Source organism: Alternaria novae-zelandiae, assembly GCF_023758075.1.
Source record: "Alternaria novae-zelandiae strain BMP 2774 chromosome Unknown scaffold_1, whole genome shotgun sequence".
Lineage (NCBI taxonomy): Eukaryota > Fungi > Ascomycota > Dothideomycetes > Pleosporales > Pleosporaceae > Alternaria > Alternaria novae-zelandiae.
The window spans coordinates 873331-896805 of record NW_026056961.1 but is presented as its reverse complement, the minus strand read 5'-3'; the positions used below and the strand labels follow the sequence as shown (position 1 = coordinate 896805).

Genomic DNA, 23475 nt, shown 5'->3' with positions numbered 1-23475 from the left:
CTCATGATATTCCCAATCAGAGACGGAGCACATCGACCGATCGTGTCAGGTAAGTCAAGGATCACATAGTACTGTTAGATGATTACAAGTCATTGCCTAGGGCTTTGTAGCAGCAACGGGCATAGCCGCTATGGCGAAACATAGCTTGTTGTTCCATGGCCACACACATGCAGCGCGCCGTGTAGCTTCCAAGGCTCTTGATAGCTCAGTGTTCCAATCACAAGCGAAAAAGTTGATATTGTGGTGATATTGAAACGGCATCCGAATGTGGTTGTGGCACACAGCGGCGCGCTTCGCGCGTCCCTGGTTTTCGTCTGGGGTAATCTATTCTCCCCGGGAAGCCGCAAGCGAGCAATCTAAACACTGAAAGAGCAACGAATAGTGATCATATGGCGTACAAATTGAAGTCACACTCGTCACACGGGAGTGTTGTAAGGTTGCGGACGTTGAAGGGAATTTTTCCGTTGGCTCGCTACTGCTACAGCGGAAGGTGCACGTGGCGGGTGGAGTACCTCGTCCATGACAAACTCTAGCCACTTCATCCGTGACAAACTCTCAGTTTTTGCTCGCTACAGGAAGGTCTTACAGAGGTTGTGTGTAGGGATCGATATCCTAGACGCCGACAAAGATGCTGGGTTGTCCAGCCTGACCTGGTCTGCGTCTATCGTAGACTCAAACTTGGGTGCTCGATCAAGCATGTGGCCTTCAGGACTTCTCTGACATGATTTTCCTGTCTCTACCCAAATTGGGTCAGCGTATGTGTGGCGGACGGTATGGTAGCACCTGCGCGATGTCAACACAACCCCTGTGACAGCAGTAGCTTTCAGACATACCATCTCGCCCTTTGGCTTTTGACCCTGTAGCGCTGTCTGCTCTTCGCCAGCCCTCTGGGCCTCGCTCTCCTCTTTGTCGTCCAATGTATGCTCGATCTCAGCCTTCGTTTCCCTGTCGTTCACTTCCTCTTCGCCGCCCATGTCCTCGTCGCTCATCTCGTTCTCTGACCACGCCTTTTCCTCTACCTCCGCGATCTCAAGGTCCTCCTCCACTCCGTCATAGCATGCTCCTATAGCACGAAGCACATCTACCTCGACGTTGGGAAGTGGCACAGTCTCGGGTCGTTGCTCGTCGTTGAGCAAAGCCTCCCTGAAGGTATGCAATTTAGTTTCTGCCTCCGAACAGTATAGAGGAAACTGACCTTATCTCTTCCAAACACTCGCGAAGGTCATCCAGCGTCTGTTTCGCAGCCGGAGTCGGGAAAACACGAAACCATGCCTCCGTAAGACGCCAAAGGGATTCACCCTTGACGTAAAAGGCGTATGCTTCATGAAAATCATCCAAACCACCTGCAAGCATTGTGTAACATCTGATGCGGTAATATCTAGAGATGTCGGAGTCGGCGAGCAAATTGCGCAAAGCATCGTTACACTTCTCAAATTCGTCTTGTTGGAGAAGCTCAACAGCAGCGTTGAAGTCTCTCGTAAGCCGGCGATCTATTTCCTCGAAACTGGCCATCTGGAACGTGCATGGGGTTGATGTGGGGGTTGATGGGAGAAATCGTATCTGCGGGTTGTGATCTGTTGACTCTACCGTGGGTAGCATAGAGATCCAAGGATGGAAGCTCTAGCTGCGCGTGGCAGACAAACGCTCAAGGACCCGGGCCTCTAGGCCCTACGTCATGGTTTGACAATCAAAGGTGAGAGACAGTCAAGAAGCATCCAATTCATACAACGATAGAACGCTTCAACGTATAGGCCTGATCCTCATGAATAATACCACTCAATATGATACACGCGTTTCCAAACTCCATATAGCAGGCCTTGAGGGTGCATGCAAACAATTCGATCACATCAAAGCCGAGACCCCAGTCACCTTGCAACCTCGACATGTACTACCTCCGCATCTTCCGCCTGTGATGCTCGACCAAATCATTCTCCAGCACCATAACAGCGTCGAAATGATTCTCCCCGACAGCCTTCGCAACAAACTTCTCCTCTCCCTTCCCATCCACATATAGGCTCGCCTCCATGGACTCTCCGGCTCTCCTGCTGATGATCAAGAACTCCTTCTCATCCCTGACCCCGAAATCGGGTTCGTATATGGCACGACCTAACAACTCATTAGTATCGTAAAACACCGCCAAACTTGGACAAACGGCAAACTCACCAACAGCCATCTTTCCCGCCCTCGCTAACCAAGCCATAGCAAGCGCCTCTCGCTTATCTGGCACCCTTTCACCCTTCTGCTCCGCTAGGTTTCGTATGTCCCGCGCCGTCTCCTCATCTTCCTTGTCTCTCTCCCACTCCAGCTCGCATTTGATTCTTGGTCTGATATTCAGGCCGCGGTCCATGTCGGAAGAATTCCATGTAAAGTGCTCATGTTTCCAGTCGTTTGCTGCTGTTCTGAGTGAGCGGTGTTCGCGGGTGCGAGCGATCTCTGCGGGGTTGTCGACAGCGCGGATGTGCGCGAGATAGTGGCTAGATGAAGACGGTGGTAAGACTTTGACGGTGATGTGGTATGTTGGTGCGATCAAGGCTGCGCCGTGGAGTTTTGCGGGGCTGGTTGGCATGGTTGCGCTTCGGGTGTTGGAGAGTATGCGGCGATTGGAGATGTTGGGATCTGCTAGTAGTCAACAGTAGTTAGATTGGTGTGAGTATTAAACTCAGAAACTCATAGTAGCCACATAAATAGTCCGCTCCGTCAGTGAATTTCATTCCTCTAACTAGCTGGCTGGTGAAGTATCGCAAACGCTATGCGAACGCGGCTTCAGCAATGCACAAGCTCGCACTACATGCCATGTCTGTTTGACAACTGAAAAGAGCTTCAAGCATCGTGTAGTTTCACATTCCATGTCCCACCTCTTGGAGTTGCGAATCGCGATGCTTGCTTGACAATGCTGATTGCGGCGTAGAAAGGATAGGATCATTTCACGCGACGCGTAGTGTGTATTTGATAAAGCAAGTTCTTCGTCAAGTACTAGACTGTCTGTAGGGTTGCCTATTGCGGAAAGATACGCCCTACAGCATCTTCTAAAGAACATAGTCATTCCTCACGGAGTAAAGAGAGTCGTAACGACATATTGTGTAAAGCTATTAAAAACGTTCACCAGTGACGATTCTCAGAACCTACGGGTTATACCAGTCCCACGCCGAGCCATCATCTGAACGAGTACTCACGCCATTGGGAACAGCTACATGGGGCAACTCCTAGTACCTGCCGCCTGGTGGGGGTTGGCCATACTGCTGCTGACCTGGGTATCCACCGGGGCCTCCTTGGGGCGGTCGCTGCTGACCATACTGACCTGGTGGAGGTGCTTGTTGACCGTAGCCTTGTGGAGGTGCGCCGGGTGGAGCACCGTATCCTTGGGGCGGATGCTGACCAGGTGGAGCACCGTAACCCTGGGGTGGCTGCTGTCCATAGCCTTGCGGCGGCTGTTGACCATAGCCCTGGGGTGGCTGTTGGCCGTAACCTGGAGGAGGTGCGCCATACTGGCCGGGTGGTGCGCCGTACCCGCCAGGTGCTGGGTTGCTCTTCTCGTCCTTCGAGTCGTAGCTTCGATCAATCGCACCGAGGAGAAGCTTGATGATCCAAAGATCGGGAGTCAAGTCCACGGGAGGGTTGGCACGCATCATCTCTTCCTGTTCGTTCTCGAAGTCTGAGTTTCAATCAGCACAGGTCTGGTCTGGAATATTTGGAACTTACTGGATGTGCAATCAACCATAGGGCCAACCTCAGGGTCCTCATCAAGCCGACTGAGGAATTGCCTGGCAGTCGTATCGTTTCCTACTTGAGCAAACTCGAAGGCGACAGCGCCACGCCCGTAGGGAGTCGACTGGAGCTGTCTGTAGGTCTCCTTGATGACTTCAAAAATCTTGGCTGAAGATTCTCCCGCCGGCTGCCCATCGGTGATGGCGATGACCAATACCGGCTTCTGCATCTGGCCTGAGCGTGCCTTTGGAACTACTATCTCATTGATGACCTTCTTCTCCATGGAGGTACCCATGGGTGTGAGACCCTTGAAGTTGACGCCACGCATGATCTCTGCGACCTGAGCCTCAGTTGCGACGCCATCTTGGAGAGGTCGGCCCTGTTGGTTGCGAGCGCCCGAAAGATCAGTGTTCATGCAGCGGACAGAGATGCCATCGTTATCGAAGAGAGTTGCAGCAAAAGAGACTCGGTCCAGAATAAGGCGCAAGTCTGTTATACGGCTGCCTTCCTCTTCGAACTGCATGGATCCACTGTCATCTAGTAGGTGTCAGTTTGATCAGCATTCTCGAATTGAACGACTTACCGATGTATAGCACGATGTCGTAAAGTGCTAGCTTAACAATGTCATTGGCAATCTCCTTTTGGATCTTCCAGCGCGAGATGACTTGGTTGATCTTGGAGGGAGCTTGTTGGGCAATCTGGTCAAGATTCTGGCAGATCGGGAAGTTCTGGAGGCCCTTCTCTTGAATGCAGGCTTGCAAAAGCTGCTTGTAGCCCGCAATCTCAGCTGGTCCGGCCTGGACCTGTTGGGGAGGGGGCGGGCCGCCGCCATATCCTCCTTGTGGTGGAGGTGCGCCATACTGGCCCTGCGGAGGCTGTCCTGGTGGTCCACCCTAATATCACGTTAGTCTCTGCACAAATCTTCGCGGAAAGTCACTAGCTCTGCGTCTTTGCTCATACGTGGGTCTGAAAATCGAAAAAATCTAAATTAGTACGAACATTCGGCTGGAAAGCGGGCTGGCCGTAAGGTTGGCCATATTGCTGCGGCGCCTGTCCATAAGCGGGTTGCTGTGGTTGACCCCATTGGCTTTGCTGCTGGTAAGGCTGTTGTGGTGGTTGCTGTCCATACGGCGGCGGGACCTGTGGCTGATTCCATTGCGCGGGGGGCGCTTGACCTAGTTGTGGGGACTGTGGGAATGTCGATTGAGAATACGGAGATGAAGGCTGTTGTCCTGGCGGTGGTGGTGGGGGTCTGCTATACCCTGACTGCCCTTGTGGATATGGTGAAGATGCGCCATATTGGGTGGGAGCTGCCGGTTGCGCAAAAGGTGACTGTGGCGGCGCATAAGAGCCAGGGCGCGGAGGCATAGGAGGACCAGGCTGTTGTTGTTGCGCATAGGGATTTGGCGCCTGCCCGGCGTTGGGCTGATAGGCAGTGTAGCTAGATGACATCTTGCTTGATAGAGGCATGTGTGGCTAGGTCCAGGAACAAAGTGTGGCGGGTTGAATCCAGAGTGGACGTGCTCCGGGCGGGCGATAATTTATTGGAAGCCAAAAGCAAGTGGAGCCCTAAGAAAAGGCTTGCGAATGCCCAGTCTTAAGTGGCGGGTAGGAGAAGGGCGATGACGACGCAGAGCAAGTGACAAGAGAAAGAAAGAGCTTTGGGCTTACCCCGGGAGCACCGGCACCTTGGGCACCTGGATACGCCTGATACTGTGGCTGTCCAGGCTACGTTGCATTAGTGAATCGTTGCCAACATCACCCTTTCATCTGGACACTTACGTAGCCACCTTGTCCACCTGGAGGAGGATATCCAGAAGCAGCCTGCGCCGCTTGCATCTTACTTGCGAGCTTTGCTACGAATCAGCCACGAATGACGCATGCGGGGTATAGAGGGGCAGCCAAGGAGCTGGCCGATAACATACACCCATCTTACTATTTGCGTGTAGAACTTGTAGTAGGAGGTTGAGGATTGAGGATGTCGGACAAGGCTGAATCTCGAGATGAAATCAGACAAGGTTGAGATGGAAGGTCAGGTTATAATGTATGCCTTGCGATACCGTTGGAACAACCTTGGAAGTGGCCGACGCTGACCATCAGCTAATGCCTACTCAGCCCCAGTGGAGCCGCTGCACCGCCCTCAGCTGATCACGTTCCTATTGGTCAACGACACATGGCCATTATTCATTTGTGCATCGTGTTTGTTGGTTACGAATTGTGGGAACGCGTGAGGCTGTGCTTGGTGCTTTCGGAAAACTGACGCCACGAGGCACGCGAACGAGCGGGGCGTCAAGAGGCAGCCGTGAACCTAGATACCTAGGTACCGTCCAATCACCTTCCGGGCATGAGAACTTGCCGGTCAATACTCTGCTGCGCCTCCAACCGATTATGATGATGGTTACGACCGCATATACATTTACATTGCACCCGCAGCTCACAGGGCACTCTGTACGGGTGGTGCCTGGAGTTGCGCAGCTAGGTATCACTGCCTAGGTACCTCTTGACGCGCTCATCTTCATATTAGCGTCTATTAGCCCAGCAGTCAACATTCTTGCGCTTGGCTTCGTGATAGACGGTTTTATGTATCTGCCTGAAAGAGCGCAGATAGATTCCTGGATCATGGCCCGCCCACTAGCATCCTATTCTGGCGCACCGCTCTTGACTACGGACTGCGAATCGAGAGATGTCTTACTTCCGGCTGGGTCCTCTGGAATCGATGAATTCAGTGGACATGCGAAAAGAGTTCACCGGTTCGAGGGTAATAAGACTCGCCAAATATTAGTGATCAAAGTGGTGTTAGAACGCACGTACTGGAACATCCGACCGGCGTTGCAAATTCCCACGTTCCTTACTACATACATATCACGAAGCAGTGATATATGAAAGCATCAATCCGATTGCGATGTATGAACCAAGCACGATAGGAGGGCTTTATTTCTCAATTTGATGTTAACCTCCTGTCCGTCTATACCCTATAGCAAGACCACTTGTCCCATCCACCATCACACCAAGCATACACGTTGCTGCCGTACTGCCTCGTACATACTGCAGGAGTGTCGACATTCAAGACTATACCGACGTTGAGGGCTCCACCTGAGCATCGCCAGTCGTTGCATGAATTTCCGACCCGGCCAGCAGTCAAAGGAAAGGGAGGGAACTGCTCACGGCAGGCCCGGGGCATGTCTATGCCGCCGAGTCTCTGGCCAGCTGCCGCTGCAGCAGCTGCTGGCGCGACGAGCGCTGCTGGGGCGCCAAACGCTGGTCCGGCGAGGAGGCCGAAGCTGATAATGGCACCGAGAACTGTAGTGTGGGTAACCATATTGTTCCCTGTACACAGACGAGTGGAAGTTAGTAATTGGAGAGATAGGTTTCTATGTCTCAGTTTGGGGAAAGGAAAGATCTCGCTACTGCCACACACCTAGGTATCTGATGAAGACTGATGCGAACAGGTAGATCGTGTCTGGGTCTCTGGATTTGTAGAACTGTTGCTTTATGCTCGGTGAGTGGGTGACTATAGAGGGGAGCTATTCAAGGTGAAGAAGGGTAGTTTTTACAGTAATTTGCTCCTGCTGCGAACATGCACCTTCATGTAGGTCGTCCAGGCATATTGATTACGAGCCACGTCACAACTGTCAATCAGATCATTTTACTTGTAAAAATCGTTTATGCTACTATGCGGCGCAGCTTGGTGTAGCCGAAGTAGTGATAAGCAGGCGCAAACATATGTGGCAAGGCTCTCGACCTTGGAGCATATCGTCTTCGAAATCCGGACGTTATACAGCTACCATTATAAGCCCGCATCACCTATTAACTCTTTCTGGTCCCCTTACGCATTAAGATGAATATATAAGCCAGTGGGTATCATCGAAAAGGTGTCCAACCTTGGAAGTCTGGTATAGCCCTCTACCAGTTTCAAAAAGGTCGTAATATAAGAGTGTGCAACATATCCTCGGCAGGGGAAGCTCGGGCCAACCCCTTACGCATCCCGCCCCAAACCGCATCCCTTCCATTAGTCCGCGCACATTCTGGCCTTCTGCTGCTAGACAGTGCACATACGGCAAATTGACGTATGCCATCAGCCATGCAAGCTTTGTGTAGAAGTCTTGCTTACGTTTGCGCTCTTCAAATTCGGAAACGCGACAAATTGGAATGAAGGCTGCGAATGAAGGCTCGCCAAGTAACCAATACGCAACGCGTAAGAATGGATGTGTTTTGGCATCTGAAAGACCTGGCAAAGTCCTCATTGAATCTGGATCATGAAACAGTGGGACGTAAAACCATCAACTCGAAAGCGACATGTCAGCCACAAACGACAGGAAGAATGTGAATTTTATGTCCGTCTATGCCTTATAGCAGCCCCAACTGAGCGCATCCCCATTGCACCGAGCATACACTCCAGCCCCATATTGATTAACGCATGCCCGAGGAGTGTTGACACCCGTCTTGAAATTAGTGTACGCATCCCAGCACTTCCAACCGTTGCATGTACTATCAAACCGAAGAGCTCTCCACTGAGGTCCAATCTCCTTGATACAATAGGCGTCCATGTTAATGCCCTAAATCATGGATGTCCAAAGTTAGTGTCTGTCTCATCAAGATTGCTAACATGGGAGAATTTACCCCTAGGTATTCACCTGCTGCTGCTGCGGCAGTGGCGGGTTTGGCAAGGGGTGCAGGAGCGGCAAGGGCTACAGGATCGGCAACTGGTGCTGGAGCGGCAACTGTTGACGTAGCGAAGAGACCGAAGCTGATGATTGCGCGGAGAATAGTGGTATGAGTGACCATGTTCGCGGCTGTGTTCTAAGTAAGATTAGCCGTTGTAAAGGCGAGCGTATATACATTGAAATTTACATATCGTAGATCGTGCGAAAGGAAGAGACTCGGAACTAGGATGTACTTGATGAAGATCGCCGAGGACAGGCGTACGGTATATAGCTCTTTCAATCTATGAAGGGTCTGTTGCGTATTGGAAGAATGAATGGGGATGGGAAGAAGCTGTTCGAGATGAAGAAGAGCCGTTCTTATAGCAATTACTTCATCTTTGAACATACGCTTCTATTAGGTCGTGAAGGCGTAAGGCGTATTCTTTGTCGCCCGGCTCGAAGTATTGGACTAGGCCATCATAATCGCAGGCTAAAGTTCTGGGGCGTAAGTTGAAGTGGCACAGACCGGCATGCGATGCAGTCTGGTGGATTGCCGTTCATGCTGACATGCAGCATAGCTTAGAAAAGACAGGTGAGTCTATTGACAAGCGGCCCGATCGTACGTAGCAAGTCTGCTGGAGCTAGATGCACTTTGTAGTAGATAGTATCGAGACAGGACTGCTTATCTATCTGCTCTGGGCTTTGGCGTTGACGGAGTATCGAGGGTGGACGGAGGTGAGCTCAGACGGGGAAGGTTCGAGGTTAGGCCCTCCGTGGGATTCGAGTGCGGGGCCAGCCGAGCACGCAGGGACTCACTTACTAAGCGTAGGATTGGTTCTTTTAAATAGGCTTTTCTGTCGATATTAGCGAAGGCTGGTGAAGGATGCTCACTACAGCATCGTTTAAGATTTGTGGTTAGGAAGTGTGCCGCTTGCAAAGGAAAAACCCACCAATCGTTGCTTGGGTCGCGAACGCGACGTTACCATAAAGCATGAAATGTACATATATCGCGCATTGGAAGCGAACGGACTCCTACAACAGGCCACGTTTTGAAATCCGTAGTGGTGCAGAACGAAAGAATCTCCACGACGAAATCTCGCAGGAGAAATTGTAGTTTACCGCTCGGATTGAAATCATCCGTCGAACAAGCAGATACGCATTCTTTCTGCTCAATACGGCCGTGCTACCTCATGCATTACTCGAACTGATTCCGGCTAGGATCCGGCGCAGCGTATCCTCTCCTGAAGAGGAAGCTCTGCAGCCTGTCCTCAACTCTCGCAAACTACAATTCCGTTAGCTTTAAAGACATTATTTGCGACTGCGTTAAGTCACTATTGAGGATGCGCTCTCTGAGCTGAAGCACTTACAAAACCCCGTCCCTGTACTCCATCTCTGACCCATACTCCATATCCACCCATGAGGTTTGCCATCATGACGTCCGTAGACAGGCGATCTCCTACTATTGCAATTTGATCTGGTCTGGTCACACCAGAATCCGGATGCGCCCTGAAGTAAGCCATAACCTCTTCCTTACAGCCAGGCTTCTTGGTGGTATGTCGCAGCACTTTGACACCGGTGTTGGCCTCCAAGATATCGGCCTGGGCATAGTTCTTATCGGATGATGTGCCAGCTGTGTTAGACACTATCAAGAGTTTTGAGCCTGGATAAGCGCGTCGCAGGCGCTGGAAATGATCCTAAAATGGTGATTAGTAACGTTCTGGGCGGGAAAATGCGCGTAGCAGTACTTCATATGGCTTGTGAATCTCATCGGTATGTGGGATAGCAAAGCAATTGTCTTTGTCGAGCACTACAGCTTGAATGTCTACCTCTTTCTGCTCATTGACCCCATCCTTTTTGAAGGCTTTCGACAGGGGAATAGGGAGATGATTGAATGTCGAGACTGTATGTTGCGGGAGACATAGAGTCGGATTCCAGATCAGTCGGAAGACATTCAAAGTGCCCGAGATGTTCATTTGGGATGCAGCGTGGTGTGATTGCGATGGTGGAACTAGATGGTGACGCGCTTGTTGCGCGCTGCTTTTCCAGAGATGTTATTTCCGACGATTCCGATTTCGTTCCGAGCAACTCTCGAGACCGACCGCTGCAATCAGTACCGGTGAACTCCGCTTAGCCTGCCTATACATTTATTCTGCTCGAAGATGCAGAGTGTATTGGTGTTCAACAAAGTCCAGATTGTTTTCGCTGCGCTACGGGGGAGCGTACGGCTATGTCATCGAAAGGAGAGAATCTGGTATCATAGACACGAGGACTACACAGTAGAGTACATGAGAATGTGCCGACATAAGATGGACGCAACTTGATAGGGTGTAGCTTGAACAGACATAGAGTTCTTGATGAGGAGCAGGCAGCAGAGAGGGATGGCATGATGACTAAGCCATGGTCCAAGCTCAACCTCAACTTTCTGTAGACAGCGATATTAGCACCGCGCACGCGCTCTGCACCCACGACACCCAAGACTGCGCCGTGCACTGTTACCGACGACTCCTGCGTACCGAGAAGGCGACGAAATCTACGAAACACAATCGCGCCCCGATCGCGATTTGCGACCACGACACGAAGTCTCCACTTGTTGCGATCTACCACCATCCTACGGCTTCGAACACGCGAAGGACTCAACTAGTAATACCAGTCAAATTGGACGAGAATCAATACAGCCAAAATGACGAGCACTATCGGAATCCCAATCAAGCTCCTCAACGAGGCAGCAGTACGTTCACCGTCAATGACTCTACCAGTACTTGAGCCTGCGCTAACAGGTCTCAGGGTCACATTGTCACACTTGAAATCACATCTGGCGAAGTCTACCGCGGCAAGCTGATTGAAGGTACGTCCCCATATATCTCTTAGCTCTTAGGCGTTATGCTAACCAGCTACAGCCGAGGACAACATGAACGTACAGCTGAAAGACATCACTGTAACCGCCCGCGACGGCCGCGTCTCACATCTCGAACAAGTATACATTCGAGGAAGCCATGTGCGATACTTCATCGTCCCAGACATGTTGAGGTAAGACTTATGCCTTATTGGAAGGAGACAGGCACTGACAGGTCACAGGAACGCACCCATGTTCCGATCAAGAGGCACAAGGGGTCGCGGTGTCGGTCTTGCGCGTGGAAGGGCCACAGTCAACAGGGCCAGGGCCAGCACTCGCGGCGGTGGTCGCTGAACGAGCCGAAAGTTACGGGCGAAAAGACAACATAAGCAGAGAGCATGCTACTGGAAGCGCAGCAGCAGCGAGGACGCGCCATTTGGTGCCAGGACTAGACAATGGAGGGAAGGACAGGTATGCAACCAGATCGTTCTTGCTGGACATACGCTGAAAATTGGGATAGCCACAAATTTGATGATACCTTTGAATGGGATGAATGCACATTTCCACATCACCAAGAGTAGCGCGTGCTGAAAGAATGAACGGCGGCATATGGAGTGAAAACGCAACCGGTCGCAGTCGCGAATGTCTGATAGTCCCTGCGGCAGGCGGGCGCCTACCCCACGTCCAAAGGCGAGACCCCCGAGAACTCCGCAACTCGACACTTTTTCAACCAACACAACATGGACATGGAGATCAAGAACCCACGGCGCATCCTCGCTATCGGTGCGCCGGGAGCAGGTGTACTCCCACTGCTGAAGGGTACTTGATACACCCTCTGCATTACGCGCATCTACTGACTCGGCTTAGAACTCACAGGGTCCGCCCCAGAGCAAACCTCCGACACCACGGCCGGCCTTACCCACGAATGGCGTCTCGAGACCAAATACTACACCGCGAATCTTCCCATCTGGGTCGATGAGCTCAGCAACGTCGCGGAATGGCGCACCGAATTCACCAAGCCCGAAGCTCGCGAGGTCGTCACTGCGCTCGGTGCGTGGATATACTGCTTCAAGAAGCCAGTCGAAGCAAAGGAGCTAGAAGTGATCAAAGACACCATGCAGGCCGTTTCCGATGTCATCGAGCGTGCCTGTGGTTACGGTGGTGACATGGTGTGTTTGGCTGTCGCGATGCCGCAATCTATAACACCTTACCTTGAGAAGAGCAATGAAGACTGGGAAGAACTGGCCATGGACTACGGTTTCGAATACGTCGACTCAGAGAAGAAGGGCAAGAACGAGTTTGGCGAGGCGACGGGCATACACAGAGTTAGGGAAGCGCTCGAGGCTGGGGAATGGGAAAGTATGGCGGGCCTAGACTTGGGCGAAGATGACAACGGTTTTGAAGGCAGCTTTGCGGCAGAAGAGGCGGAGATGAACATGGAGCTGTTTGGTATGAAAGGTGCGCTAGCCGGGTTCGACGACGACGAAGGCCAGGAACCTGGAGACAAAGAGGTCGAAGACCTGGAGGTCATGATGCAAAAGATGGTTGCGATTAAGGAAATGGGCGAGGGCATGGAAGAGGCCGAGCGAAAACGTTTCGCTGCAAAGGCAGTGAACGACCTGCTGAAAGATCTATGATACGGACATATCTGGACTGCCACAGACACTGCCGAGCACTATCGTAAATGCCTACCTACCAGCGACTATTTCAACTCTTCACCCCGAAACACAACAAAAACGGGAAATCCATCTCTCTCGCCGGCTTCCCATCCTCAGCATCAACCTCCTTCCGCAGAACAAAGGCTTCGTCAACCCTCACCTCATTAAATCCTGTCCCTAACAATAACTCTTCCATCTCGCTTTTCTTAATCCCATGCCTCTCTACACCCGGCCTCTTACTCATCGGATGAAACGGTACGGCCTCCGGTCCAAAGTCCTCATAATCCGTTAACGCGACCACACCTCCGGGTTTCAGACACTTGTGCATAGTCGCAAGGATCTCCGCCATCGAAGGGATATGATGTAGCGTCAAGTGAGATACCACAAGATCAAATCGGTACGAATACGGCGGCGATGGAGCCTCTCCTCGATGGGTGGCGAGGAGCGCTGCTGCGCTTTGCAATTCATGCGAGTCCGGGTTCGTTAGAAAGTGGTTTACTGAACAGAGATTTGGGTGATCTGTTGGAAGATCCGCAAGCTTGGTATCGAAAGCGCTAATCATGCCATCTGCTGTGTCGACGCCGATGAGGCTGCGTACGTGTGGAGCTAGCATGAAGGACAAGAGGCCAGTTCCGCACCCAATTTCTAGTACGTCGAGATCTGTGATGCTCGTCAGTTCAAGAGCGTAGTGGGATCGCGGCATGATAATACCTTTGTTGCTTCCATTTTTGAATGCAGGCACGTAGCGCTTGATGGCCTCGAGTGCTTTTGAAGTTGACTCTACATGCTTCTCATTCGAATCCCATTCTAGTGCTTCTTTGCTGAAGCGCGCGTTGTTGATCTCTTGACTAGTCGTCATGACATTGGTGATGTGAAAGTTAAAGGTTATGTGCTTTCGAGAAAGGACCGAAAAGTACTAGTAGCAGTCATGCATGAAGGTTGTACATGAACAGTTGTGAAACCCAATGCTGGGGCGTGTCGTGATTAAGACGGAATGTACTTGTGTATACGTAGAACGCTGTGCGGGGTTTGCGGGCACGATGCGGGGCGCTTCCGTCCTGGGACGACCGACATTCGCGACTTCCTGCAATTGCGTCGCGAGCTACAAATGATCGAGATCTACTCCATTCCTCCAGTAATTTAGCAAAGTCCTCTGGTTTGCCAACTGCTAGTGCCTGTATGACAGAACAACCAGTCAACGATCGGAGAGCTCAGCCTCCACACAGGAGAGGCTGTGCAGCGATGCCCTCTCCAACTGAACGCCCAGGCTGAGTCTCAGCCGGATCGCTGCTGCCTCGCTCTTCCGTCTCCCATTTCTCAAATATTACATATGCACATTTCATCAACCCAGCAGCAATATCGGCTTCTGGTATGCTCCACTGCACGATCATCGGATGAAAGATTCGAGCCTACTGCAGTACAACATCATTGCACGAAAGAGCATAGTAGAAGATGGAAGCCTTGGGCTACACGCAGCTGGATCGAAGCAAAAAGACTATCCGTCTCCTCACTGTGACACCTGGTGATCCGGAACAACAGATTCGCTGCGACCTCACGCATGCTGATCTCGACGAGCGACCTTCGTTCATCGCCTTATCGTATACTTGGGACCAAGGTGGCGGACACGCCGAAATCGAATGCGGTGGCACGACTATTGAAGTCGGAAAAAATCTTCGGAACTTCCTCCATCGTTTCCGAATCTGGGATGAAGGTCGCGGAAGTCGACTATGGATCGATGCGTTGTGTATGCACCATGCGATGTAGCAGGAAATATCTATCAATCCGCTGACTAAGATGAGAAGGTATCAACCAGCATGATGTTCACGAGCGCAATCATCAAGTCGGCCAGATGGGCGCGTTGTACTCGACCGCCACATCTACCATTGCATGGTTAGGTGAAGCGGATGGCAACTCTGATCTAGTCTACTCCACCATACTATCATCCGCTGCACGACAATCCCTTGGTCCTAGTAATGATGAGACACGCCGAGCGCTAACAGCTTTCCTGAATCGAAAATACTGGTCACGCGTTTGGGTCATACAAGAATTCCTTTTGCCCATAGATTTGGATGTGTGGTGGGGCACATGCCGTGTCAAAGTCAGCGACCTGCGTCGGATTGTTTGGACCATAGCTGAATTCCCCTCGGTTTCGGGCAGGACGCTACGAGACCCTCTGATATGGGACACGCCTGGAAAAGTTCTGTTGCTTTACAGGATGAACTATCAAACGATGCGTAGTTTTGATAACTACGACACCTCTAAAGCATTTGCGGATTCGATGACGTTGCCGTCTCTATTACAATCCTTTTCCTCATCTCAGTGCACGCTTGTTCACGACGGCGTTTATGCTCTACTGGGAATCGCAAGCAATGTCCTACAGTCGTCTGACCCGATTTTGCCAGACTATACCAAACCGCTCATAGAATTGTTCCTGGATGTGCTACGGAGCCAGTACGGAGGGGAAGTCCCTGAAGCTATACATGCATGGAGTTTGATCGATACACTCTGTAATGTACTTAAACTGGACTGTCAGGAGATCGAACAATCTACTCTCGTAAGAGCTCGGAAGGTTAAACGAGAGAGTCACCTTCTCGATATTAGAAACCTTTCCGTCATGCCTTCCGACTGGTGGTTCCACATTCTCAGACGGGCTTCGGACCAGTCTCTTACTACTTGGAAGTTACAGTGGATCATCTCCACGATGAGGCGGGAGACAGATTGTTTGGTGGCGCTGCGTGATTACCTCGATTATTCTAAGTCGCACAAGGAATTTGTCCAAGGACCAGTCAAGAGTTTACTTGGAAAGAATAAGGCCCCTGTTGACACGGCTTTTATCCGAGCCTGGGCCGACATCTCTGGTCTGAAGATGGCGCCATTTGACTATGAGAGAGAGAAGCTTCGAGGTGAACTTTCACCTCACGATCCTCTGATCGAGTCTATCAAACGACAGCTTCATGATGAAGGGTGGTCGGCATTCTGGGAGATGGAAATGATTGGAGTCATGAGAAGAGTGACAGGCGGAAGCGAGGACATGGCAGCCGGGACTCAGAAAGGTCACAAACCACAAGTTGCTTCCTATTACTGGTTTGGAAAATATGGAGCTGCAATAGTATTGGAATGCCGGTGCGAGAGATATCGATATCGAGGTCGCACATCTGTTGTGCCTTGTCGCAGTCCTGACTGGCATGTAGTAGGCACTGCTTTCTTTTACATGCTGGAGCAGCTAGCGTTCTACGATGAAGACATATTCTAGGCCTTTTAGAAAGACATCACTATAAACAGCTAGGTACGGCAAGAAAGCAAGACGCACTATCTCATTTACGTGCGCCGAAGGTAGCCGAGCGTCACAGAACAGCAAACCAACACCCAACCGTTCTTCCGCCACTCGGCCTTCCTCAATTTATTCATACTCCCCAACAAACCCACGCCCACTCCTCCCAAAAAGCGCTTCAATCGCCGCCGTAGCCTGTAACTGCGCATGCGTCTCCTTAACCTTCTCCTTCTCCCGTTCCAACCTCCTCACTTTCTCCTTCTCCCTCTCCAACTCACGCTCCTTCTCTCGGCGTAGCTTTCTGAGTTTCTCATGCTCGATATCACTATACTTGGCTCGTTCGTAGTCCTTCAGCTTCTCTACTCGCTCACGGTCGCGCTCCTTCTCGCGCTCCAAGTCATGCAGACGGTCGATGTCTAGGGTGGACAGTTGGTTGGTGAGGTCGTGGACGCTGCGCCAGGGGTCTGGTGTGGATGCGCGGCCGAGGAGAAGAGGGGAGCGTCGACCAAGGGCCAGTGAATGGGCGGAGTAGCTCATGGAGCGCTCGGTGAGCAGCCTGGGTGGTTCATGCGGTAGAAATGTAGACCAGCTGTACCAACCGGCAGCTTTGAGTTCGGCACGAGCTTTGTTGACGTCGTTTTCCAGCGCTCCACTGGAATCAATGGCGTCGAGAAAGCGCATGCGATGGGAGCTCTGCTGACTCTCAAGCTTGATCAGGTTAGGCGGCTCAATGGTGGTGAGGCTGATTGACGTAGTGTGGTACTCTGGGTTCGAAGTGTTTGGCGCTCGGACGAGGAACTTTCGCGCCCAGTCCTTCAGATCAGAGTCTGGCTCATAGCCTTTATAGATCTCGTTGAGCACGGCTACGGGGTCTTCGTTGAGGATGCCATATGCGTTCATTCGATCGAGAGCATAGCTCTTGCAGTCTTCGAAGCCCATCAATGTACCCAGCTTGGCGAACTGTACATCAGTCAGAACGCAGGCTTCACTGGTCGTTGCTTGGGGTTTGATGATGGGTGGGCCTCGACGTTCGATGCCCAAACCTGCTGCCGCGGCGGCGAATGGGCGTGGGTCAGGCCGGTAGGAGCCAGTGTGCAGAAACTCCAGGAAGCGGACGAAGGTGTCTTTAGAAACCTCCTTGTGTACCTTCAGAAAGCGGCTACCCGCCTTTTCAAATGCCCTCACCACGCCCAGAGACTCTTCAATCTTGTCTCCATCAACGAGGACAGGCTTGTCTTTATACATGAACTCGACCGACTTTGCAGAAGGTCTAAGACGTGCACGGTGTCTCGTCTCGAGCTCATGACGCCGCTCATTGTACGTTTGGACTTCCGGCTCGCGGACGCACTTGGGCTGGTCGAACAGCGGCTTGCAAACCTTCCCGTACCACTTCTGCACTTCGCTCTCGGATGGCCCCTGCACGATGCTATGGCAGTGGCTGCAATACCATCGCTCCCGGTCCTCACGCTCAACTACTTCTCTCCTTCTTGGACTGTAATATTCCTCGGCAATGTAGCGAATGTTGGAAGGGCCATGTCCATAGTTGAGAGGCGACAACTCCCTCCCGTGCACAGCGGAGAGCTTTTTAATGGTAAATATGATCTTACCGAAATGCACGCCATGATCCAAGCGTCCATAGTCCACCTCGTCTTCTTTCTGTGCGCCGCAAGCGACCAGAAGGTATGCGTGTATCATGTGATGGATCAGAACAGCGACGATGTCTTTCGCCTTGGCGTATTCGAGCGCGTCCAGATTCAAGACGATAGAGATACGCTTGACCTCAGGATTTGGTCCTAGTCTGTGGGTGTAGGTGGCACCTGAGACGTCGGTACCCAGGGTGTCAAAATCGAGGAAGACTGCATTTTTCAGATGACCGGCAAAGACTACTTCATCGAGCTTGTTGAAGATACGATATGGGATCTCCTGGACCAGCCCGTCCCTTTCAAGTGTCGCAGCCCGTATCCGTATATTCTTCAATTTCTCGGCTGTGTCAGCCCAATTCTGTTCCAATCGATCAACGATAAATGCGACTGCCCAATCAATGTTCCACCCAAGATTCCTGTCGCACCTGAGGAAGGGATCTTGAAGTCGGACAGCGACGCTCGATAGCGGTGGACGATAATCATTAGGCTCGAAAGGGATGTAGAGATCTGATTCTGAATCAGAGGGGTAGGACTTTGATCGAGCAAGCGCTGCTCCGCCAAAGAAACGATCACCATACGGCAACAACGCATATTGATCGGGAGAGCCGAGCGTCATTGAGTAGTGAGAGTGATGTGAAGGTCCGAGAGTCTTGGCAAAAGGTCAAAGAATCAAGAATTGATCGAACCTCTGCGGGAGGGTAGTTCCATTGCTGTTTTATAGTTGGGTCGAGCGGGAGGCCGAAGCGGATGATGGCTGCTTCCAGCCGGCGCGACGTAGTCGTTGGCGGCAGCTTCTCCGTTCGGAGAGTCAGCATGGAGCACGAATCATTGTTGATGCGAACGTAATGCAAACGCTATCACGTATTGTTTGTCATGGGCAAGCCAAAGATCTGGGTCGGGGTTCGTTGGGCTACGGGCCAAGTGGTATACCATTGGGTCGATACTGGAAACCCGAAGGTTTACTTTGATCTGACAGCTGCGCGCGCCATGCCCATGGGCCAAGGTCGCGTGGTACCATGTAGGCGAACGTAACGCAAGGTTGCAAAACACTGGCTGCTGGAACGGATGTGCTGGCGCTGGTAGGTGGGCGGCTTTCGGCGCCGCTTCTCACTCAGCCTAACAAGTGTCAGTACTAACGGAGACATGCCTTGTGGGGATTAGATGCGAGGACGACATGATGGAGTTGACACGGGTCGAAGGCTAGGTGAAAATAGTAGTATTTATTTAGCGAAGAGCGCAACGAACGCCAGTCGCGGCTCCAATGATCGAGCAGGAAAACAGATGGGATATACAGAGCACGTAAAGGGGAGCGAAAATGAAAGCGCACTAGATGGTGAAGCGCCTGACTGGTAGCCGAATATCGTTCCCCGAGTTTGTCGTAACACATGAACAAAGACGGGTGATGCCTCATTCTTAGCCGCTGGGGTTGCCACGGCTGATCGGTATATAACAGCGAACAGGAATCCGGACTATCGCGCTGTCATTACCAGCCCTGACATTTAGTAGCGTGGGCGGTCGTCAGGACGACCGTACTCGTCGACAGGCCTTCCGCTGACGGAGCCAGGACGCGAACCAGGGCGCGAGCCAGGGCGCGAACTGGGACCCACACTCCTGCCGCTGCCGTCGCCGTAGTGCTTTCGCCTGAGAGCGGCTAACCTCTTCTTCTTGGTGTGCGCATTGATGTAGGTGCCGATGATGAAACCGACAATGTTGAAGAAGGGCACCCAGGTGGTCTCGGGCAGGAACTGCTGGGCGAATGCCAGCGAGATGGGCGAGACGATCCAGCTGACCTTCATGACGGGCCAGAAACCGGCCCTGACGGTCGCCTTGACTTGGTGGAAGGTGCGAGCGCCCGCGATGAGGGCCATGGAGACGAGGTAGACGCTATTCTGGATGGGCGAGATCTGCGACTGTTAGCGACGTGCTGACGATTGACGGCCGTTCGGGTCTGGACTCACGATCAAGTTGCTGAAGAGAATCTGCAGGACCTTGGCCTTCAAGCTCTTGCGCCCCTGGAAGACCTTCTGGAGAGCGCTAATCAAGACGTGTCCAAGGGGCGCGCTGATCAAGGCACCGTAGATGGCCATCTTGGGAACACGCGAGGTGAAGTAGTGGCCCGACTTGCTCCTGTCGTGGGCGATCCACGATGCGAGGAACTCTTGGAGACCAGAGAGAGTGCCCGATGTCAGCATCTTGGTGCGCAATGGGTTGCTCTGCAGCTGCTTGAGGTAGGCCTGGCGCGCGTGCCGTCAGTGAAGGGCTCGTCACATGTTTCGTCGCACAAGACTCACAGCGAGATAGCCATTGGGACCGCCGCCTTTGGTGAGGGCCTGGCCGAGCTCGTGCATGAGGTCGCCATCCTTGACTTTGCTCGCAGCGTCGGCAACGGCGGCCGTCGCCTTGGTCGTCGTCTCCTTCTCGAATTTGACCGACATGGCGCCTCAATGCGATGCGACAGCAGCAGACAGCGGATGGGCGCGTGTGGGAGATGGGGCTGCGGTCGACGAGGTGTTTTGTGGGGGAGGGTTGACGAGCTGGCCAGGCGTCGGGATGGCTGGGGATGAAGTGTAAACACCTCGGACGACTTGGGTGCTCCGTGCTGCTAGCGCCGAGCCCAAGATGCGGAAGCGCGTGGTCTGGCACAACAACACGACCTCGGTTTCGGCTATGGGTAAGGACGATAGTGCTCAGCCAACTTCCTCAGTTCCAGCCTGCGATACCTGCAGACTCTTTTGAGGAATGCTGATGAAGCTGGGCCACACGGCATGCCGAGGGCGCGTTCGCCTGATGCTTTTGGCGGATGGCAGCGCGTCGGAAGCCGCCGCCAGCACTTGTTTGCACCGAGCCAGCTCGAGAGTCGCTCCCACGGCTCATTACAGGCTCTGCACCCAGCGACAATCGTGATTTACGTGGGCGATGGCGAGTACAGTCATGCGCAGGGTTCATCGCGGTAGGGGACCCTTACGCTGTCGTTGTCGATCGTGAAGTGATTTCCCTGAGCTCTTATCGCTGACTGATCCTGGTCCCTTCAAAAGCCGACGACATCATCACCAGCCCTCGTGTGAGCAATATTCTCATGGAATGTGCACCGAAGGGGTAAGACATCAAACCGGTCCTCCATGATTTAGACGTAGCCGTGAGTTAGCACCTACACGTTCAGATAACATGCGTCGAGGTGCCACAATGTTGGATTAGACACATTGTTTGTACGACCCCAAACTTCTTCGTAAACGCCATCGCCTCTCATTTCCTACCCCTCACATGGCATCACGTCCTGGCATTCCACCTGGCCTGATCTCGCCCCGCATGGCCTTCTTCGCTCACCGTGGCTTTCTTTTCTTTGTCCTGCTCCAAAGCGTCGTCAAAGCGCTTTCGTTCATTTCATTTCGTCGTTTGTATTGCGAGACAACAACAACAAAAAGTCAAGGCACGTGCAAAGACCGTCAGAGGGCTTCAACATTGGTAAAATCGGGTACCTACGAGGTCAGGCCAAACCCGCAACGTGCAAAGCCGCCAAGTGGAGCATGGCCAGCGGGTGACAACTCGTGTGAACGGCCGTTTCCAAAAGACTTAATTGGTTTCGACTGCCCTCTTCCTTCCGTCTTGCTAAAAAAATTACGAGTTGATTAGAGACGACTTACCGAGGTCGCTCTTGCTACGCCGCCGCTGTCTTAGGGTCCACGCCTTCACTCACTCCTCGCAGTCTAGCGTGAGTGCACCTGCCCTGTCATTGTCTCGGAACTGCAACTGCAACTGCCACGCTCTTCCGGCCGCCCACCTTTGGTCCTCCTTTCTGCGGATCAATTGTCGCGTGTGTCCCCTCCTGGCGACTTGAGGTCTGCATACAGCCGATCGTCAGCGATTGCGAACCTACCAACCCGCGGTATTCACCTCGACCGGACCTTCACAATGGGGAAACGCCTGCGAGTCCCCAATTGCACCCACCTGGACATGGACCGCGTTTTCGGTCAGGAGCAGCACTGCGGCGTCTGCGGGCGCTCGCCATCCATCGGGTTCCTGTACGAGTGCAGACAGGATTGCGAACCCCATCTTCTCCGCACACTACTAGCTAGGGATCAGGATAGCATCGAGCCAGTGAAGTCTGCGTTGCGCCAGGAGTTGGAAAAGATTGGGTTGGGTGAGAGTATCATTATCACAGCGGAGAGCGGACATTACACCGACAAGCAACTGAACAAGCTCAAGGGCCTGAAGCTTGAGCTGCAGCAGGTCATCTCGGACACGCAACAAGCCGCTCAAGCCAGCGATGTCGTCTCTAGACTCACCGCTGCCATGGCTAAGGCGCCATATAGCACCGACGGGGCCTTCAACAGTATGCCTGATATGAACGCAGTGAGTAGTTTCCGATGTATTGAAATTAGCAAACAGACTACTAATCAGCCACAGAAGCCCATGGGATGCAACGTAAGAGCCTGCCACACCTGTCGCCCGTACTATCGAGAACGAATGTACATCCCCTTTCAAGCGGTACTCAACGCAGAGTTCCCGCCCATGACACGAGAAGACATGGAGGAGCTCCCAACCAAATCTGCACACATCATGCGTACCATCGGCACTCGAGTTCAGCCATTGCCATCCTCGACAACTCTAGGCACCTCTCCATCGACATTGCCCAACTCGAATTCCTTCGCTACATCTGCAGGCTCACCACTTACCGCCTCTTCCAACACAACCGATTCAAGCGAAGCGACGTTCAAGACGACGCAAACTGACATGGACGAGATCTCCGCTCAGCGTCGCCCCCGCCGACGGTTCTACAAGATGGGTCGTCGATCGTCCGTGGACATTGCCCGCTCCCTTTCTCGCGGATCCAGTCTCCTCACACCTCAAGGTCTCAAATCCGCCGTCCAGGGTATCTTCCGCCCAAACCGAGAATCCAGCTCCGAAGGCTCTAATATCACGCTCCCACTTCCAAGGACTGGCACAGTTCGCGATAACACGGGTTCTCCGCCTGTAGGCGAGTTCGACCTCGGAGCTTTACGTCGCGTTCGGAAGCAGAAGGAGCGCAATGAGGTCAAGAACGGAACGTATACGGGTGGCTTCGAAAATGTTACCGCACAAGCCACGGCGCCCAGTGACCCAGCGTCAGGAAACAACAGCAGCACCGACTCCGAGTTCTCGGTATACTCATTTACGACTGAAGAGGAAGAGAACGTCGTAGTAGAAGGCGTTGCTATCACGGAAGAAGCAGCTGAGACGCACACACCCGATCTTGTCGCTCTTAACGTCCCTGCTATTCATAAGCTGGAAGCGGTGATCAAGACCGCAGAGGTCGCGACTACTGAGATTGAAGAGGACGCGGATATTGGATTACAAAGCATCATGACGCAGGTGTAAAGAGAACTACAGTCTGAATTCCTGGGGCTGGCACATGGGTGGCCAGTAGAAAAGCGGATAAGGAGTTACGGTTTGATGATTTCATGACAACGGAGAAAGATCATGGTTCAAATGAGAATACGGCTGTTAATAAGGGAGGGAGGCGAACGGAGGAGGAGACTTGCTCACACGTCTCCTTTGATCCCCTCTTCTTGCTCGGATGATGACTAGAATAGTATCATTATCCGTAATTTAAAACTTTGCTACACTTTAATCAGTTGGAAGGATCAACACCCTAGAGCTTACGTTGACGCTAGACTTTCCAATGTGTTTGTTATATCTTAGTGTAGTCTTCAGGCCTGTTCAGCGTTTTCCTCGTACGAGGTGG

The 23475-nt window shown here is 52.5% G+C and overlaps 9 protein-coding genes across 9 annotated transcripts; 3 read left to right on the top strand and 6 right to left on the bottom strand.

Annotated features, from left to right (window-relative positions):
• Positions 1–569: 569 nt before the first annotated feature.
• Positions 570–1512, bottom strand: J4E88_000271 (uncharacterized protein; the record flags this gene model as incomplete). The annotated part of the gene is made up of 2 exons (XM_049393950.1): positions 570–1143; positions 1196–1512. 2 exons carry the CDS (start codon positions 1510–1512, stop codon positions 570–572), a joined length of 891 nt encoding a protein of 296 aa, XP_049259779.1.
• A 376-nt stretch (positions 1513–1888) lies between these two features.
• J4E88_000270 (uncharacterized protein) lies at positions 1889–2795 on the bottom strand (the record flags this gene model as incomplete). Its single annotated transcript, XM_049393949.1, has 3 exons — positions 1889–2106; positions 2164–2616; positions 2789–2795. 3 exons carry the CDS (start codon positions 2793–2795, stop codon positions 1889–1891), a joined length of 678 nt encoding a protein of 225 aa, XP_049259778.1.
• A 408-nt stretch (positions 2796–3203) lies between these two features.
• J4E88_000269 (uncharacterized protein) lies at positions 3204–5544 on the bottom strand (the record flags this gene model as incomplete). Its single annotated transcript, XM_049393948.1, has 5 exons — positions 3204–3652; positions 3700–4242; positions 4289–4598; positions 5377–5433; positions 5488–5544. 5 exons carry the CDS (start codon positions 5542–5544, stop codon positions 3204–3206), a joined length of 1416 nt encoding a protein of 471 aa, XP_049259777.1.
• A 3999-nt stretch (positions 5545–9543) lies between these two features.
• Positions 9544–10321, bottom strand: J4E88_000268 (uncharacterized protein; the record flags this gene model as incomplete). Its single annotated transcript, XM_049393947.1, has 3 exons — positions 9544–9630; positions 9716–10042; positions 10094–10321. The coding sequence occupies 3 exons, from the start codon at positions 10319–10321 to the stop codon at positions 9544–9546; spliced, it is 642 nt and encodes a 213-aa protein (XP_049259776.1).
• A 707-nt stretch (positions 10322–11028) lies between these two features.
• On the top strand, positions 11029–11535 carry SMD3 (small nuclear ribonucleoprotein Sm D3; the record flags this gene model as incomplete). Its single annotated transcript, XM_049393946.1, has 4 exons — positions 11029–11076; positions 11133–11193; positions 11246–11375; positions 11424–11535. 4 exons carry the CDS (start codon positions 11029–11031, stop codon positions 11533–11535), a joined length of 351 nt encoding a protein of 116 aa, XP_049259775.1.
• Positions 11536–11921: 386 nt separating this feature from the next.
• On the top strand, positions 11922–12818 carry J4E88_000266 (uncharacterized protein; the record flags this gene model as incomplete). The annotated part of the gene is made up of 2 exons (XM_049393945.1): positions 11922–12000; positions 12049–12818. 2 exons carry the CDS (start codon positions 11922–11924, stop codon positions 12816–12818), a joined length of 849 nt encoding a protein of 282 aa, XP_049259774.1.
• Positions 12819–16239: 3421 nt separating this feature from the next.
• Positions 16240–18369, bottom strand: J4E88_000265 (uncharacterized protein; the record flags this gene model as incomplete). The annotated part of the gene is made up of 1 exon (XM_049393944.1): positions 16240–18369. One exon carries the CDS (start codon positions 18367–18369, stop codon positions 16240–16242), a length of 2130 nt encoding a protein of 709 aa, XP_049259773.1.
• Positions 18370–19252: 883 nt separating this feature from the next.
• J4E88_000264 (uncharacterized protein) lies at positions 19253–20188 on the bottom strand (the record flags this gene model as incomplete). Its single annotated transcript, XM_049393943.1, has 3 exons — positions 19253–19657; positions 19712–19987; positions 20045–20188. 3 exons carry the CDS (start codon positions 20186–20188, stop codon positions 19253–19255), a joined length of 825 nt encoding a protein of 274 aa, XP_049259772.1.
• A 1474-nt stretch (positions 20189–21662) lies between these two features.
• J4E88_000263 (uncharacterized protein) lies at positions 21663–23108 on the top strand (the record flags this gene model as incomplete). The annotated part of the gene is made up of 1 exon (XM_049393942.1): positions 21663–23108. The coding sequence occupies one exon, from the start codon at positions 21663–21665 to the stop codon at positions 23106–23108; it is 1446 nt and encodes a 481-aa protein (XP_049259771.1).
• Between the last annotated feature and the right edge of the window lie 367 nt (positions 23109–23475).